The sequence below is a fragment of the Kogia breviceps genome, chromosome 3 (genome assembly GCF_026419965.1).
Source record: "Kogia breviceps isolate mKogBre1 chromosome 3, mKogBre1 haplotype 1, whole genome shotgun sequence".
In the NCBI taxonomy this organism is placed as follows: domain Eukaryota; kingdom Metazoa; phylum Chordata; class Mammalia; order Artiodactyla; family Physeteridae; genus Kogia; species Kogia breviceps.
The window spans coordinates 26628978-26642629 of NC_081312.1; the positions used below are offsets into that span (position 1 = coordinate 26628978).

General features: G+C 50.6%; 1 protein-coding gene across 2 annotated transcripts in view; it reads right to left on the reverse strand.

Moving 5' to 3' along the window:
* Positions 1–629: 629 nt before the first annotated feature.
* The window catches only part of IFT43 (intraflagellar transport 43), a 94632-nt gene continuing 81609 nt past the window's right edge, over positions 630–13652 (reverse strand). For both annotated transcript variants that reach the window (XM_059057961.2, XM_067028061.1), the window contains exons 6-9: positions 2137–2209; positions 1810–1885; positions 1035–1097; positions 630–903 (exon numbers count right to left, since the gene is read on the reverse strand). In XM_059057961.2, the coding sequence (XP_058913944.1) occupies positions 784–903; positions 1035–1097; positions 1810–1885; positions 2137–2209 (332 nt within the window). In that variant the 3' untranslated portion in view covers positions 630–783. The remainder of the gene's footprint in view (positions 904–1034; positions 1098–1809; positions 1886–2136; positions 2210–13652) is intronic.

The window sequence follows — 13652 nt, forward strand, 5'->3', positions numbered from 1 at the left end:
ATGCTTGGTGGGGGAGCAACGGAGACAAACAGCTACACCTCTGAAAGGTCAGGGGAGGCCCAGGCTCCCTGAGAGAGTGTTTCTGTGGACGTCTCAGGGCTGCTGAGCTGGCCCCTGCTAATAAGAACCAGAAACAAGGCCCTGGGAACCTGTGGCAGAAAGGAAACATGTGCTTTGGAAGCCCCAGGCGTGGGTTGCAGGAAGAGGAGGGAAAGGGGCGTGCTGTTAGAAGAGCCACCAAGCCCTGACGTGGGCAATGGGTCACCTGATCACATCCACTGAAAGCTCGAAGGAGACAGTGCAACTTCACCAACATAACTGACCGTCCAAAGTGAGAAAGGCATGTGGCCAGGCCCTCCCCAGGACCCCAGCAGGCAGCCGCATGCCACCTCCCGTATCCCTGCGCCCAGGTGCTCACAGGTAGATGCTCCGGGGAGCTGCTGTGGCCTCTGTGAACTGAACGGCTTCCAGGAGCACCACCGCTTCTCCCCCTGAATCTGGCTTTCCCTCCCAAGCTTCAACGATGGGGAGAGATGCCCTCCTTCGCTCTTGACGAATCTTTCCAAGGGAGTGCTGGAAAGAAACGAAGAGAGGGCTGCGGAAAAAAGCAATTTCTTACAGTCGAACGATCCAATGCGGTCTACCGAAAATAGATATTTTTATTACAAAATAGTCCACATAAAAATTCTGAGCTGCTTGCAAGCTTCTTTAGTTTTAGGTTTATGGCCTCTGTCTCGAGTCCAAAGCAGAGGTGACCGCGTGCAGGGAGAGCGACCCCCGGGCTCAGGGGTGCGAGGGCTGTCCCACGGGGTCCTCCTTGTCCGCCTGCAGCACGTCCCACTCGCTGAGGAGCTCTGAGGACACCTCAGTGTACAGACGGTCCCAGTCCCAGCTGACGTCATCCTGCCGAGACAGGCATTGCGGGGTGAGCCGGGGGAGGCCATCCCCTCGGCCACAGCCAGCCTCCCGCCGAGGCCAGCCTCGGAGCCAGCTGTTCCCGGGAATGAGGGGCAGGCGCTGCCGCCGCTACGTACCTCTCGAATCTCATGCTCCGGCGCCAGGACTTTGGTGAGGAGCTTCAGGTCGATCTCTCCATCCTGTGAACATGCAGGGAAAAATAAAGAATAAAAAGGCGGGCTGGGCTTCCCTGGTGGTGGTTGAGAGCCCGCCTGCCAATGCAGGGGACGCAGGTTCGTGCCCCGGTCTGGGAGGATACCACATGCCGTGGAGCTGCTGGGCCCGTGAGCCATGGCCGCTGAGCCTGCGCGTCCGGAGCCTGTGCTCCGCAACGGGAGAGGCCACAGCAGTGAGAGGTCCGCGTGGCGCAAAAAAAAAAAGGCGGGCTGTGCACCTCGAAGGCCTTCGGACAACGACCTCTGGCAAAGAGAGGGGGCCAGGTTGAGTGTGGTAGAACTTCCCAAATCCAGACCTGCAGGAATGCCTTGTGAAAGAGCAAAACCGTGGGTGGACCCCATGGCCACTGAGAACTGAGGGAACACCATGATGTCCTACGGGTTGGGCACTCCTTGGGGGAAGGTCAATACCAGGAGGGCAGGCATGACAGCAGCATATCTACTGATGCCACGGGGGCAGCCAGGGAAGCAGGAAGGAGACCGGCCCTGGGAACCCTGGAAGATGTTGGGTCCAGGGATGCTGTAATACCCAAGGACGATGCCTCTGGCAAAGGGACTGTTGCTCGGCAGCCTCAGAGACCCACCGAGGAGAGGCTGTAAGGCTTTGGAGGAACTGAGAACTCCCTATGGATGTTGCCTGGAGCCTGCTCCTCTACACAGACGCTGTCTCACTCACCAGGGTCTGAAAGGCTGCGTACTTCATGAGGTCATTGTCCAGGTCACGGTAGGTCATCACCCGGTTGACCTGGATGCTGCAGGAAAGACAGAAAGTGAGGAGGAACCACAGGAAGAACCAGTGCCAGGAGTGCTGCGGGGCCACCAACCCAGAGCCTCGTAGGCAGCTGGGAAGGACCAAAATGGGGGAGAAAACGTCTAATAAAATGGGAACCCTGGGATGGAGCCCATCCAGAGACATCTGGATCTCCCCTGGGGGGCGGCACCACTGGAGGTGGCGTGTGGCATGGCCCCTGCCTCCTGCCAACTTCATATTAATTTAACATACCTGGGAGGGGCCGCCACCTGCAAAACAAAGTCTTCCTCCTGTACTTCTTCTAGGTCTGGAATAACAGGAATATCTGCAACGAGAGGAGAAGCCAAAACTGTCAGCAGCACGAATGGGGGATCTTGCCTGCTTCTCCACTGGCTACTTATCACCTTCAACATCCCGGCCACAGTTAGGGCTGCAGGCTTTGGGTAGAATGGACACAATGGTCTCTGGCCTCTAGGACTCCAGTCTCGGGCTGTGGAACTGAAGTAGAGGTTTGCATGGGAATCAAAGGTAGAACTTCAACAATTCCCGAATCTCAGGCTTTACCCACCCCAGAACCTGCTGGACTAGAATCTCCTAGTGGGTTGGGGCTCAGGCGTCTGTATTTTTCCCTAAGATTTCCTGGGTGACCCTGATGTTTGTTCCAGGTTAGAAGCCATTGGTGTGGCTCTCTAAGGAGAAATGTAAAGAAATGAGAAGAAAGTCCCAGATAGCACTTGGGGAAGTGTTTTTATTAGAGGAGAGAAAAGAAAAGAGGAGCTGAATGAGCCTGGCATGGTCAGAGACAGAGGAAGTGGGAAATTGTAGTGTCACGAGGTGGATGTCACCATGAGTGCACCTCTCATGACCAAGGTTCATGCCTGTATCAGCTCGTCCTAGTCTTTGCGATTGTCACGGCCCTGAGCCTGTATCTGAAGGTCCCTTTAAGCCTAATGATGTGACCTGGCTTGCCAGCAGTGTGTCCAGGATCAGAGCCTCCATTTACCGGGTCTAATATAATCAACAACACTGACTCTAAAGATGGCACTTCCCTTGCTGTCTCTTGGAGATTCTCCTCCTCTGAACTCTCCACATGAGACAGACATACAAACATAGGAAGAGACATGAGGCCATTCCCTTCGTCAATCTAACAAAGTCATGCAAATGGAGAAACAGAGAGATAGCACATCACTTAATCGTGGAAACTTGCTTATTATAGCAGAAAAATCGTCCATCTTCTCCTGGGGGCAACCTAACACCTTAAAGAAGTACTGCCTTCTCTCAGTGAGTATCACTGACTGGTAGAGGGGCTTTCTTTGTTTTAACCAGTCTGCATAGAAAGAAAAAGAGATGGGGCAGAAAAAAAGGCCAAGCAGGGAGAGACAGTCCTGGAATTCCCAAACCAACTGCAAATATTAAAAGGAGGAAAAATTCCAGAGAGGACAGAGCAGTGAAGACACCCTTCGTTTTTGCTTCCATGGACTAAATTTTTAAAAAAATTTTTATTTTTTATTTTTTTTTATTTTTTAAGAAATGCAGAATCATTCCAAGAACAGCTAGGAAGATCCTTGCCACTTTCAGGCTATTCATTATTTAGACTTTGCGATGATTCCAGTCGAGCTAAGCCCGGGTATATAAATGTCAGTTCCCAGCCTGGCGTCTTTATTATTGCTTCCAATGGAGGGGTTACAGATGCCGCACCTGGAAAGAGAGACAGAAGGCATGCAAAAGAGAGACGGAGACAGAGAAAATAAGACAGAGAGAAAGAGACGGGCAGAGAAAGAGAGTGATTAAAGGGATGAAAATAAAAAGAAAATGCTGATAGGAAAATAAAGAAGACACACACACCAGCCCCGAAACAATGAATCACATTCAGCAAGTCCTCTATCTAGAAAGGCGCTGTTCAGAGTTTAGATTATATCTCTCTACCCTGCTAGAGAATTAGAGATGGAATTCTCTAATTGTCTATTTCTTATGCCAACAGAAATTCAGCTTGCTCGTCCCTGTTCACCCCGAGTGAAGAATACAGTCCACGTGAGGGCTGTTGATGGCACCGTCCCTGAGTCCAGGGCGAGAGGGCTCCTAGGCTGGCAGGACTGCACGGGCCCTGCAGTGGGGCAGGGCGGAAGCTGGCCGTGCCATGCGCCATCAGCAGTGTGACAGGTCCGGAGCGAGGCAGTTAGCTGCTCCTGGCTCTCCTCGGTGTGAGGCCCAGCCTGAGATGAATATTCAGAAGTTGGTAAGAAAATGCTCCCTGCTGTGCTTAGGGCTCAGGACAGGGTCTTCCCCAAGTCCCCTCTTGCTCTGCAATGTCAGCATTTGGGTCCTGTCAACTCTGCCCAGCTTCTCCCAGCTCTGAGGAGCTGCACTTCTGCCCACTGTCCACTCTGAGTCCCCGTGGGCTTCCCTGTTTGTCGCCGCCCCCCTCCTCCAAATGCGCACGAAGGAGCGTGGGGCTGGCCCATCTGTGACAGAGCGGAGGTCAGCTCAGGCCTTGGCAAAGGGGCCGCTCAGAGCGGCACTGGCGGGGCTGGCCACACAGTGGGACTTCTCTCTAATTGGAAGCCTGGTGTCCAACAGAACCCGGTGAACTGCCTGAGCGGGACCAAGCCAGCGATGACAGCCAGGCCAAGGCAGGCTGGAGCGTTTCGGTGCAGTGACAGCTTGAGCCATCGCCGCAGAGCCTGGCCATCCAACTGCCGGCCCCAGTGGAACAGGTGGCCGTGGAGCAGGTTTTGGGCAAACTTCAAAGAGCTTCCTAATTTTACAGTTTCTAATTTACAATCACAGACAAGTGCTTGCTTATGGGTACAGAACATGTTCCCAGGAGCTTCTGTCCTCTTTCTCTCTTCCCTTCCCCCCACCCCTCTCTCTCATACACACACACATAGGATGACCCAACCTAGAAAAAGAAAACGGGCTTGAGAAATCAATCCGCTTCTTCACAAAATTACCTGCATGGAATGATCCGGCCCTGCCTGCAATCGGTGACAGTTACTTGACCTGCAAGCCTGAACCAGTGACCTAGTGTCTGATTCAGGGTGTCAAGCTTAACGTTCAAAAGCAAACAATTTTAATAAAGACAGTAAGAGGAACAAAGAAGTATGCTCTAGGACTATTGAAAAACAACCACTATTTTAAAAAATTCAATAATTATGTTAACTTTAGTTTCATTTTCTTCGATGCGGCTGATAATGAGAACATTAACAGAAACAATGGGTTACTTAAGCATATGGGTAGGACTCCTGTCCAGTGGTTAAGAGTGCAGGTACTGGAAGCATTCGAATCCTGCCTCCCCCATGTACTAGCTGTGAGGCTTCAGCCTCTCTGTGCCTCAGTTTCTTCAGCTGTAAAACGGGGATCATAACTACACCCACCTCACAGGGTTGCCGTATTACATGCGATCGTCTAAAATATCAAGCACTATGCTTAGTAAGTAATAAATATTCTGTATTATTCTTATTCGTGTAACAGATAAAACATTGAGCATGGAGAGAACCTATATGGCTCTACCCTCATTTCCTCATTTAATCCTGCCCAGTTGTCACCATCTTCCAGATGAGAACACTGAGGCTTAGCAAGATGAAGTAGCTTGCATGAAGTGAGTCATTAGGAATGGAGAGAGCAGGCTTCCAGCTCCAGTTCAACGGCACCCCTCACAAAAAGGCTGTCTCCACCCCTGCCAGGAGGCTTTCTTTGCAAAGGTCCAGTGACTTCAAAGACGCCTCTACTAGTGGAGAGAGGTGAGGCAACCGCCTATAGTTGGGACAGCTTTCGTTTTGCCTGAGACCCAGTGTCCTCTGTTCTCGGGTGTTTCTCTGTCTCCCAATAACCATAACTAAGCGAAGTCTCTCCCTCACCATATGTCCGACTGGCTACTTCCCTACAACAAGGTCAAATGGTGCAGAGAGGAAAAATGGACCAACACTGGAGACCTGGTGACTCCATCCCCCGCCTTCCGTGTCGCACTAAACCAGCTGCGTGTTGAAGGAGGGGAAGAGACGCCTCGGACGGCCCCAGGAAAAGGGCTGGTGAGGCAAAAGGGCTGAGACGCCAGTGCCGCAGCAGCGGGTGCCCTCATCCTTCATTTCAGCTCCCCACAGACAGCGCCCCCCGCACCCGCCGCTTACCGGTTACCCGCTGCTCTCTCCCAGCTCAGACTCCTTAACAAAACGGGCCTTCCCTGCTCTTTGCATTTGCTCCCGGCCTCTCATGTCAGCCATCTCACTTGCCCTTCACCTGCTTCTGTGTCCCACGTGTTGCCCGATTAGCCACACTGTGGGGAAATTGCATTTGTTCACTTGTTCGTTCGTTCATCCATTCATCCTTGAAGGGATGAATGGAGCAGCCCCTCTGTGAAAGGCATCGTGCTAGGAGGTGCCAGTAACGACAGCAGATAAACCCGACGTGGGCCCTGTCTTCCTGCAGCACCAGTGTAGTGGGAGATAGCAACAAACACAAATAAATGTGCTGCCTGTAAATTAAAACACACACTGTGAAGGGAGCTAACTGGACTCTGCGACCAAAATAACAGGGAGACCTAATGTTTATTTTTAATGGCAAAAGTAATATCACATGTGGTAATAAATTAAAATGCTGTTAGACAAGTTTAAGATGAAAAATGTCTTTTCCTTATATGAGTCCCAGCCCTCTCCCTAGAGGTGATCACTATTAACCATTACTCATATATGTTTACTGAAAAGAATTTCTGCATACACAGCACATATGACCTTTTAAAACTGTTTGCAAATGGCATCATGTTACGTATCCATTGTTTTACAACTTTTCTTTTTTAAAAATTATTTTTTGGCTGTGCCATGCGGCATGAGGGATTTTAGTTCCCCGACCAGGGATTGAACCCATGCCCCCTGCAGCGGAAGCACGGAGTCTTAACCACTGGACCTCCAGGAAGTCCTGCGACTTACTTTTATCTGTTCTTTTTAATGTACACGTGCATCTTATTCTTTTAAATGACCATCTAGTTTTCTATTGAATGGATGCTGCATAATGCCCTTAATTCAGTCCAGAGAGGATCTAATTCAGGATTTTTTTGCGGGGGGTGGAGTGTCAAGTTAGGGAAGGTCTCTGAGCTAGGACAGGGCTGCTGAAGGATAAACAGGACTAAGCCAGGCAGGGGACAATGTACACAAAGGTGCTAGGAGGTGAGCAGGAACTCGCTAAAAGGGTGGCGTGGTTGGCGTGCAGGGCCCAGGAGAGAGCAGCTCTGGGCAAAGCAGGAGAGAGGGCGTCAGGTGCCAGGTGAGGAAGGACCTGCATCAACCGGCCAGGAGATGCCTGGGTGCCTGCTATAGGCAAGACCTCTTTGGAGGCATATTAGGGGCAAACCAAGATGGACTCAGCATGGAAAAGTTGCAAAGGGAGGGTCTATACATTAAAACAATGATGATAAATGAGCAGAATAAGGAAAATGCACATCCCTTCCTTTGTGAATCATCTTGGAACCCAACAGGAAGAATTCAGAGCTTCCTACTCTACCTTTCCACAATGCTTTACATTCAAGGACACAGGATGGACCTGATTACTTTGCTGTAGGTAGAGCAAGTGAAATTTGCCCTCGGCCTGCCTCCTAGATGCTGAACTAGTGGAGGGTGAAGACCGCGTCCCAGTCACTTCTGCATTCCCAAAGATGGGCAAACTAAAGGACAACTGAACGGAACTGGATCAATAAATGCCCCTCAGATCTGCAAGTCACACACTTGGACGGGCCATGTCCATCTTCTCTATATCATTCTAGTTATAGTATAAGTGTTACTGAGTCCCAAAGTTGCCTAGGCAGGATTCATTTCGCAAGAACAACCAAGAGCAATCCTTAGAAACATCCTGGATTTGATGACATTACAGCAAAGGCTTTGCCTCACTCGAGAGCTTGCAAGGCCTCCTGGGAAGGGCCTGTGCATATACAAGAAACAATGGAGGGGTGGGGACAAAGTTACAGAGGAAGAGTCATCCAACTTGGGTCCATATGGACTGCTGGGCTTCCATCCTGAGGCTGGGTCACACTGCTCTTCACCCTGGGCTTCCTCTTGATCTCTAGCGTGCCCCACTCCATCATGCCACCTTCTGGGAGCCCCCAGTAAAGGCTTGTTAATGGACAGCAACAGCAGTAAGAACTAATTCCAAAGAGAGAGGTTGCCAAATGGAAAACTCATCAAGATACCAGCATACTAGCCTGCCAACAGATCTACCAACAAACCAACTACCAGATGAAACCACAGAAATAAATGAGGGGTGCTTAAATAAGTAATAGAAATAAATAATAGAAACATGTGGGAACACCGGTAGGATCAATTACAACTGGTTTCAAAGATGCAAGAAGCTGCCACTTGCCCTGAAATACATTCACTGCAGGTAATACCATCACACCCGCACACTAAAATGCTAAGTATGCAGGGAAGTCCCAGAGGGATCCTTTTCTGTCCCCGTGGCTTGACAGCAAGAAGCCTGCCTGCCTCCTGCAAAGACCCTGGCCCCAGATCTCTGCAACGTATTTTACGATAGCCTGCCTTCACATCTAGCTGTTGTTGGCTTGTTTTGGTACAAGAACAGAAAGTGATTTCTTAGATCAGGCTCTGCTTGTAATGAGTACACCCTGAGCATTACTCGGGCTCTTTCCCCGGTGCGTACATCTTCCTGCAGAGGAAGGAGAGAACGAAGGAGGCACCCTGATCCGGCCCTCGGTCCCACCCAGGCAAAGATGGCTCAGGCAGGGAGCCCCTCCTCTCTGTGTCCCTTTAGGTTCTACTCTTTGCTGATTTTCTTGGTTGGGGATTTCTGAATGGAATTTTCTGGTCGTGGCCAGAAGGGTTTCTAGAGAGCTACATAAAGTCTCTTCTAACTCCAGCACTTTCTGACCTTGACGCCTTAGTAATAAATGATACCAGGGGCTGGCCTACCTTGTCAGGTTCCTCCGGGTGCTGGATGATGACATCTGCCCCTCTCACTTCACCCACTAACTGTGCCCCCCATGGCAGAGGCCCCATGCAGTCCCACACCATCTCTTCCCAGAGCTGCTCCCCTGCCCAGTGCCCTGGCCACAACAGAGCACTCGTGGGCTGCTGAGGGCTCAAGTCCATCCTGCATAATTCACAGCCACATTCAATAACCCACCTGAAAGGGGCCTGGACACGCTGTGTCCAGGGGGGCTGGACACCCCAAGAAGAGCAGTCCAGACAAGCCCCAATGCTGTGCTCAAAGTCAACAGACTCTCAGCAGAGCTCGTGAGGGAAAGAAAAGAATGTCCACATTTCCAGGAGATGGCAACTTTACACCCGAGATCATTATAATTTTTTTCTGCAGCTGCAAAACTTTGTTTTACTGAATGCTGTTACCTTCTGCATCACGTATGGGGAATTTTAAACAGGCAAATGGAAGAAGGTCTGATTGAAGATGAAGTTAAATGAAAGAAATTGGTCTCATTTAGCACATGACAGGATTCATCTGTGTTCCCAAGTCCACTGAGGTGGCATCATGGGCGTTTCATATTCATGAGCTGCTGCGACACTGTGTCCCCTCATTTACAAAGAGCCGTGTTCAGCAAATTCTGTCCCTGTGGACACTCCATGCATTTCATGGTCTTGTCAGAGAGACATCAAACACTCCAGTAACCAAATACCAGAAAATGGCTTTAATTAGTGGATCTCAATCGTATAAATAATTTTTTTTTTCTAAGTGGAAAAATGGAGAATTTTTTTAAAGAGAGAAGAAAAGGGGAAAGTGGTAGGCAACAGGCTTCCAACACCCTTAGGAACAAGGGAAAGGGATGGTCTCAGAGGAGCACCTGGGCCCCTGCACTCCCCGGACGGACTGGGGTTCTGGGGCAAAAATGCGTCTGCAGGTCCCTGGTGGGTCTGCTTTATGAGGACTGATCCCTGGCGATTTCACCTGAGCCGGCCGGGTCACTGGGAGGGGAGGCGAGGCAGCCATAGGAGAAGAGTCTGAAAACTGTGATGCTGCTGGCTAGAAGGTCCACTGCAGGGACTGAGAAACAGGACTGATCACGAGCAAAACGTGCCCAAGCAGGTCCCCGAGGAAGCGAATGACAGGGGCAGAAAGATGTCCATCCTGAGGCGCTGGCTTGGGTGGGGGGCGGTTTATCTATGTCCCGTACGTTGAGATGTCTCCACGCTCCTGCCAAACCCACCCCCCTCCTCCTGCTGCTAGGGAAAGAGATCCCCGACCTCAAGAAGAACATCGAAAGAGCCGGTTGTTCCTCACAGCCGCCCACGCTGCGGCCACTCTCCCGGCTGACGACGGGTTGGAGACGGGAGGGCTGGGACTGAGTCCATTTCCGAGACAAGCCGGGCCTCAGGGGGTGTGGTGCTGGCTGGGTGGTGGGCAGACAGGAGGCTGTGCTGAGCGGTGACCCAGCTCGTGGTCTACTGTGCGTGTGCAGGCCCGGCCTCAGCATATTACCCGCAGAGGGGTGGTGGCACTCTCTGCAAGGAGCACGAATGCAATACCCTAGAGTGCGATTTGCCCCCATCACCCCACGCAGTCCACCAGGGGCTGCGGAAGAGTCGGTATTGACCGCGCAAAGGGTCTTCAGCCAGGACTGACCCTTCGGAGCAGTTCAAAGGCAGTGCTCATGGGAGACAAGCACGGCCCAACAAGGGCTCTCCATCGGGAAGGACCCTGTTCAGCCCAGGAGCCTGACACTGGAGGACCCTGCTGTCACGCACTGGAGTGGCCTCTAGGGAACATCGCACAGTGGTTACCAACAGTTGAAGGAAATGGAGAACAATGAAGAGGATGCTCCCTGCCACCCCAACAGCTCTCTCAGAGCTTCGTGGCAGTTCCAGCTTTGATCCGTAGAGATGTGTTAAGGATGAGGAGGGGTAAGCGACTTTAAAGGTGACGAGGAATGAAGAGGCTGGAAGGAATGGAAAGTGAGGAACTCTCCGCTCTCTTCAATAAAGCCCAAGATCAGTGATATGGTATTAATGTGACAGAGAGCACCTTCTCAGAGCCGCCAGATATGCCTGGTTTCTGTGTTAGAAACCAGGCATATCTGATTCTATTTCATCCTCTCCGTGTTACGCTGAAAAAAACAAGACAAACTACCCCGCTTTTATTCTAAATCCTTAGGTTTTGTATTTTTCCTTATATATGTTTATTAAAAAAATGCTCCTTTGATCAGTGCCACCCGTGACTCCGCCACATACAGAATGCTTCTGAGCGGTTCCCTCCTCGAGAGGCCGCTGCCCGTGACAGCCAGCTGGTTTTGATCGCAGCCGTTCCCACCCGGATTTTCATAAGATAGATGAGGAGTCTGACTGCTGCTCTCTCTCTTATCAGATGAGAAACAGAGGGGGAGGGGGGGACGGGTCCTGAGGGAACGGCCCAACAATCAAGGGCTGCCGGCTTCTTTCTCTGTCCCTCCGCTGCTGCAATTTTCAAAGGCATTTGCCTTGGGCACTTTTAAATGATGGTGTCTCAATTCTGTAATCATCTTTCAAGAGCTTTCTCTTAAAGGATCTTTTAGGTAAACCCAGTCCGTCAACCACACTTATGCACTCAGGAATCACATTCCCAGTATGTGTCCCCCCCGCATGTGTGTGTATATATATATATATATATATATATATATATATAGGCGAGTACACACACGTACACACCAGACATCTGGGCATTTTTAGAAAGCTGGGAGGACCTGAAGCTGGAAAGGAAGACCTACCAGTTGGCCATATCAAGTTCGTCTCTCGCTAGGGTAAGGGGGTCCCCTATCACCGCTCCCCTGGATTTCTGCTATACCTAGGCTTTGTTATCTCGGGTTCTTCTTTAGAAACGAATCCCCAAGCATTGGAAGGAAAGCCTTCAGTTGAGGTCTAAGTGATGCGCTGAGTCCAAGCTCAGATGAACAATCATGCCTGTCCCTTCCTGTCTCACCTAAGCACTACCTGACCGTCAGACTTCAAGATGAGTGAGGCATCACGGCCATTTGCTTGGAGAGCACAGTCCCCAGGCCACAGCCTGCTGTGGTTTGTGTTACAAAGACTGGAGCCACTCTGCAAACCCACCTGTCTCCTTTTGTGGCAGAGAACGCTAGGCCTCTTCTCTACACAGTCCCCATCACTTGAAAGAGATATCCTAAAGTACTGAGCCTCTCTTTCTAGTCACATAAAAATCTGAGTCTAAGATGTCCCTGGGCAATGGTTCTCATCAATATGGCCTCATCTCCTCTCTGCCCTCATCACTCCTTTCACAGCTGTGCGCAGAAGTACCCGTGCCTCTCCCCAAAGCTGGACCACTGCTCACCGTCACATCTAGGACCATCTCACGAAAATAAATGGGATTAGCTTTGTCCTACCCTGATCCTGTCTTCCATATTCAACAGGGACAGAATCCAAGGAGTTACAGAATAAATACCCAGATCTCTATAACTATTTCAGGGAGATTTAACTCTCTTCTACTTTTGTCAGTGCTAAATGTTGGATGATTTATTATTAATCACATTCTTCCAAACCGACTACAGCACGATGGGATGCTGACAGAGCTTTCTCTGTGTTCCTGGAGGAAGGTTAATACAACCTGCTTCCTTTACGATGCAGCACGTGCATGCGTGGTGTAGGACGTCTGTGTCATGCTCCCCACTCCACCTCTTCAGACGGGGACATCCCAGTAAGCTGCTCACTTGAACAAAGAAAATGGAGTCCCAGAGAGGTCGCTGTCGACCACGTTTCGGGCAGAGATGTTTGCGACAGAAAGCTTGAAAGGCTGGTGTGACCCAGAGATTGTAGGGGCCCACTAGGGGCCTAGGGCACTCTGTTCCAGCTCTGCCAGCAGAGCAGGAGGTCTGGTCAATGCTCTGGACTGTGCTCTGCAGCTGGACCAGGGCGAGGTACGGAACAACTGAAGTGACAAAGCAGAACAACCAAAATGTGCTCCAAGCTTAACTCCATTTTCAGAAGCTCCCCTGACACTCCGCCTCTTCAAGAGGCAAGAAGAGCACAGCCAAACCAGTCTCTACTATGTTTGCTGAGCTAAGTCATTCCATCCCATCAGCTCCTAGATACCTACTCCATGATGGTGTACGCTTGTCCCACGGTAGGGCATGGGACCCTGAATTACCTCCCGCAAAAAACAAAAGCAAGTCAAAACAACTTTTCTTGCTTCATTAAAGAAACTTCTGGCAAGTCCCCTGTAACTCCCCTGGCATGTCACTCACTCTGGGGCCAAACTCACACTGGGGAGTAAAGAAGTGGCCCTTGGGGCCCCAGGAGTCTACATCTACTAGAGTTCATTTTTCTTTTGCTGCCAGGAATGTGGCCTTAACTGTCTATCAAGGAAGAACCGAACCCAGATTCCTGGTCCACAGAGCTGTACCACAGGGTGTACCTGATTAGGAGCAGGAAACCTGGGCCCCAGATCTGCCCCTTCTTTGCTGACCATGTGCAGTTACTTGTCAACTCTTGTCCCAAGTTTCCTCATCACCAAAATGAGGTGCCTTCTACCTCTACGACATCCTTATTTCTAGGCTGTCCATTCCCATATACCTAGTGATAAAAAAAAAACCCTCCAAAACACCTTACTGTCATATTTGCCCATGGAAGTCTTTCCAAATGTCCCAGCCACAGACATGGCCTACAGGTAAAGCTCACCAAGTCTTTTGTTTAGAGGATCACTGTTCAGAAAGTTCATCTTCTATCCTAAAATGAACCTGCACAGGGTCCACCCGTGGCCCACGATGACCTCAGCTCAGTATTGGCACCATGATCCAACACCCCTGGCTGGGGCTCTTTGACGTTCCACGC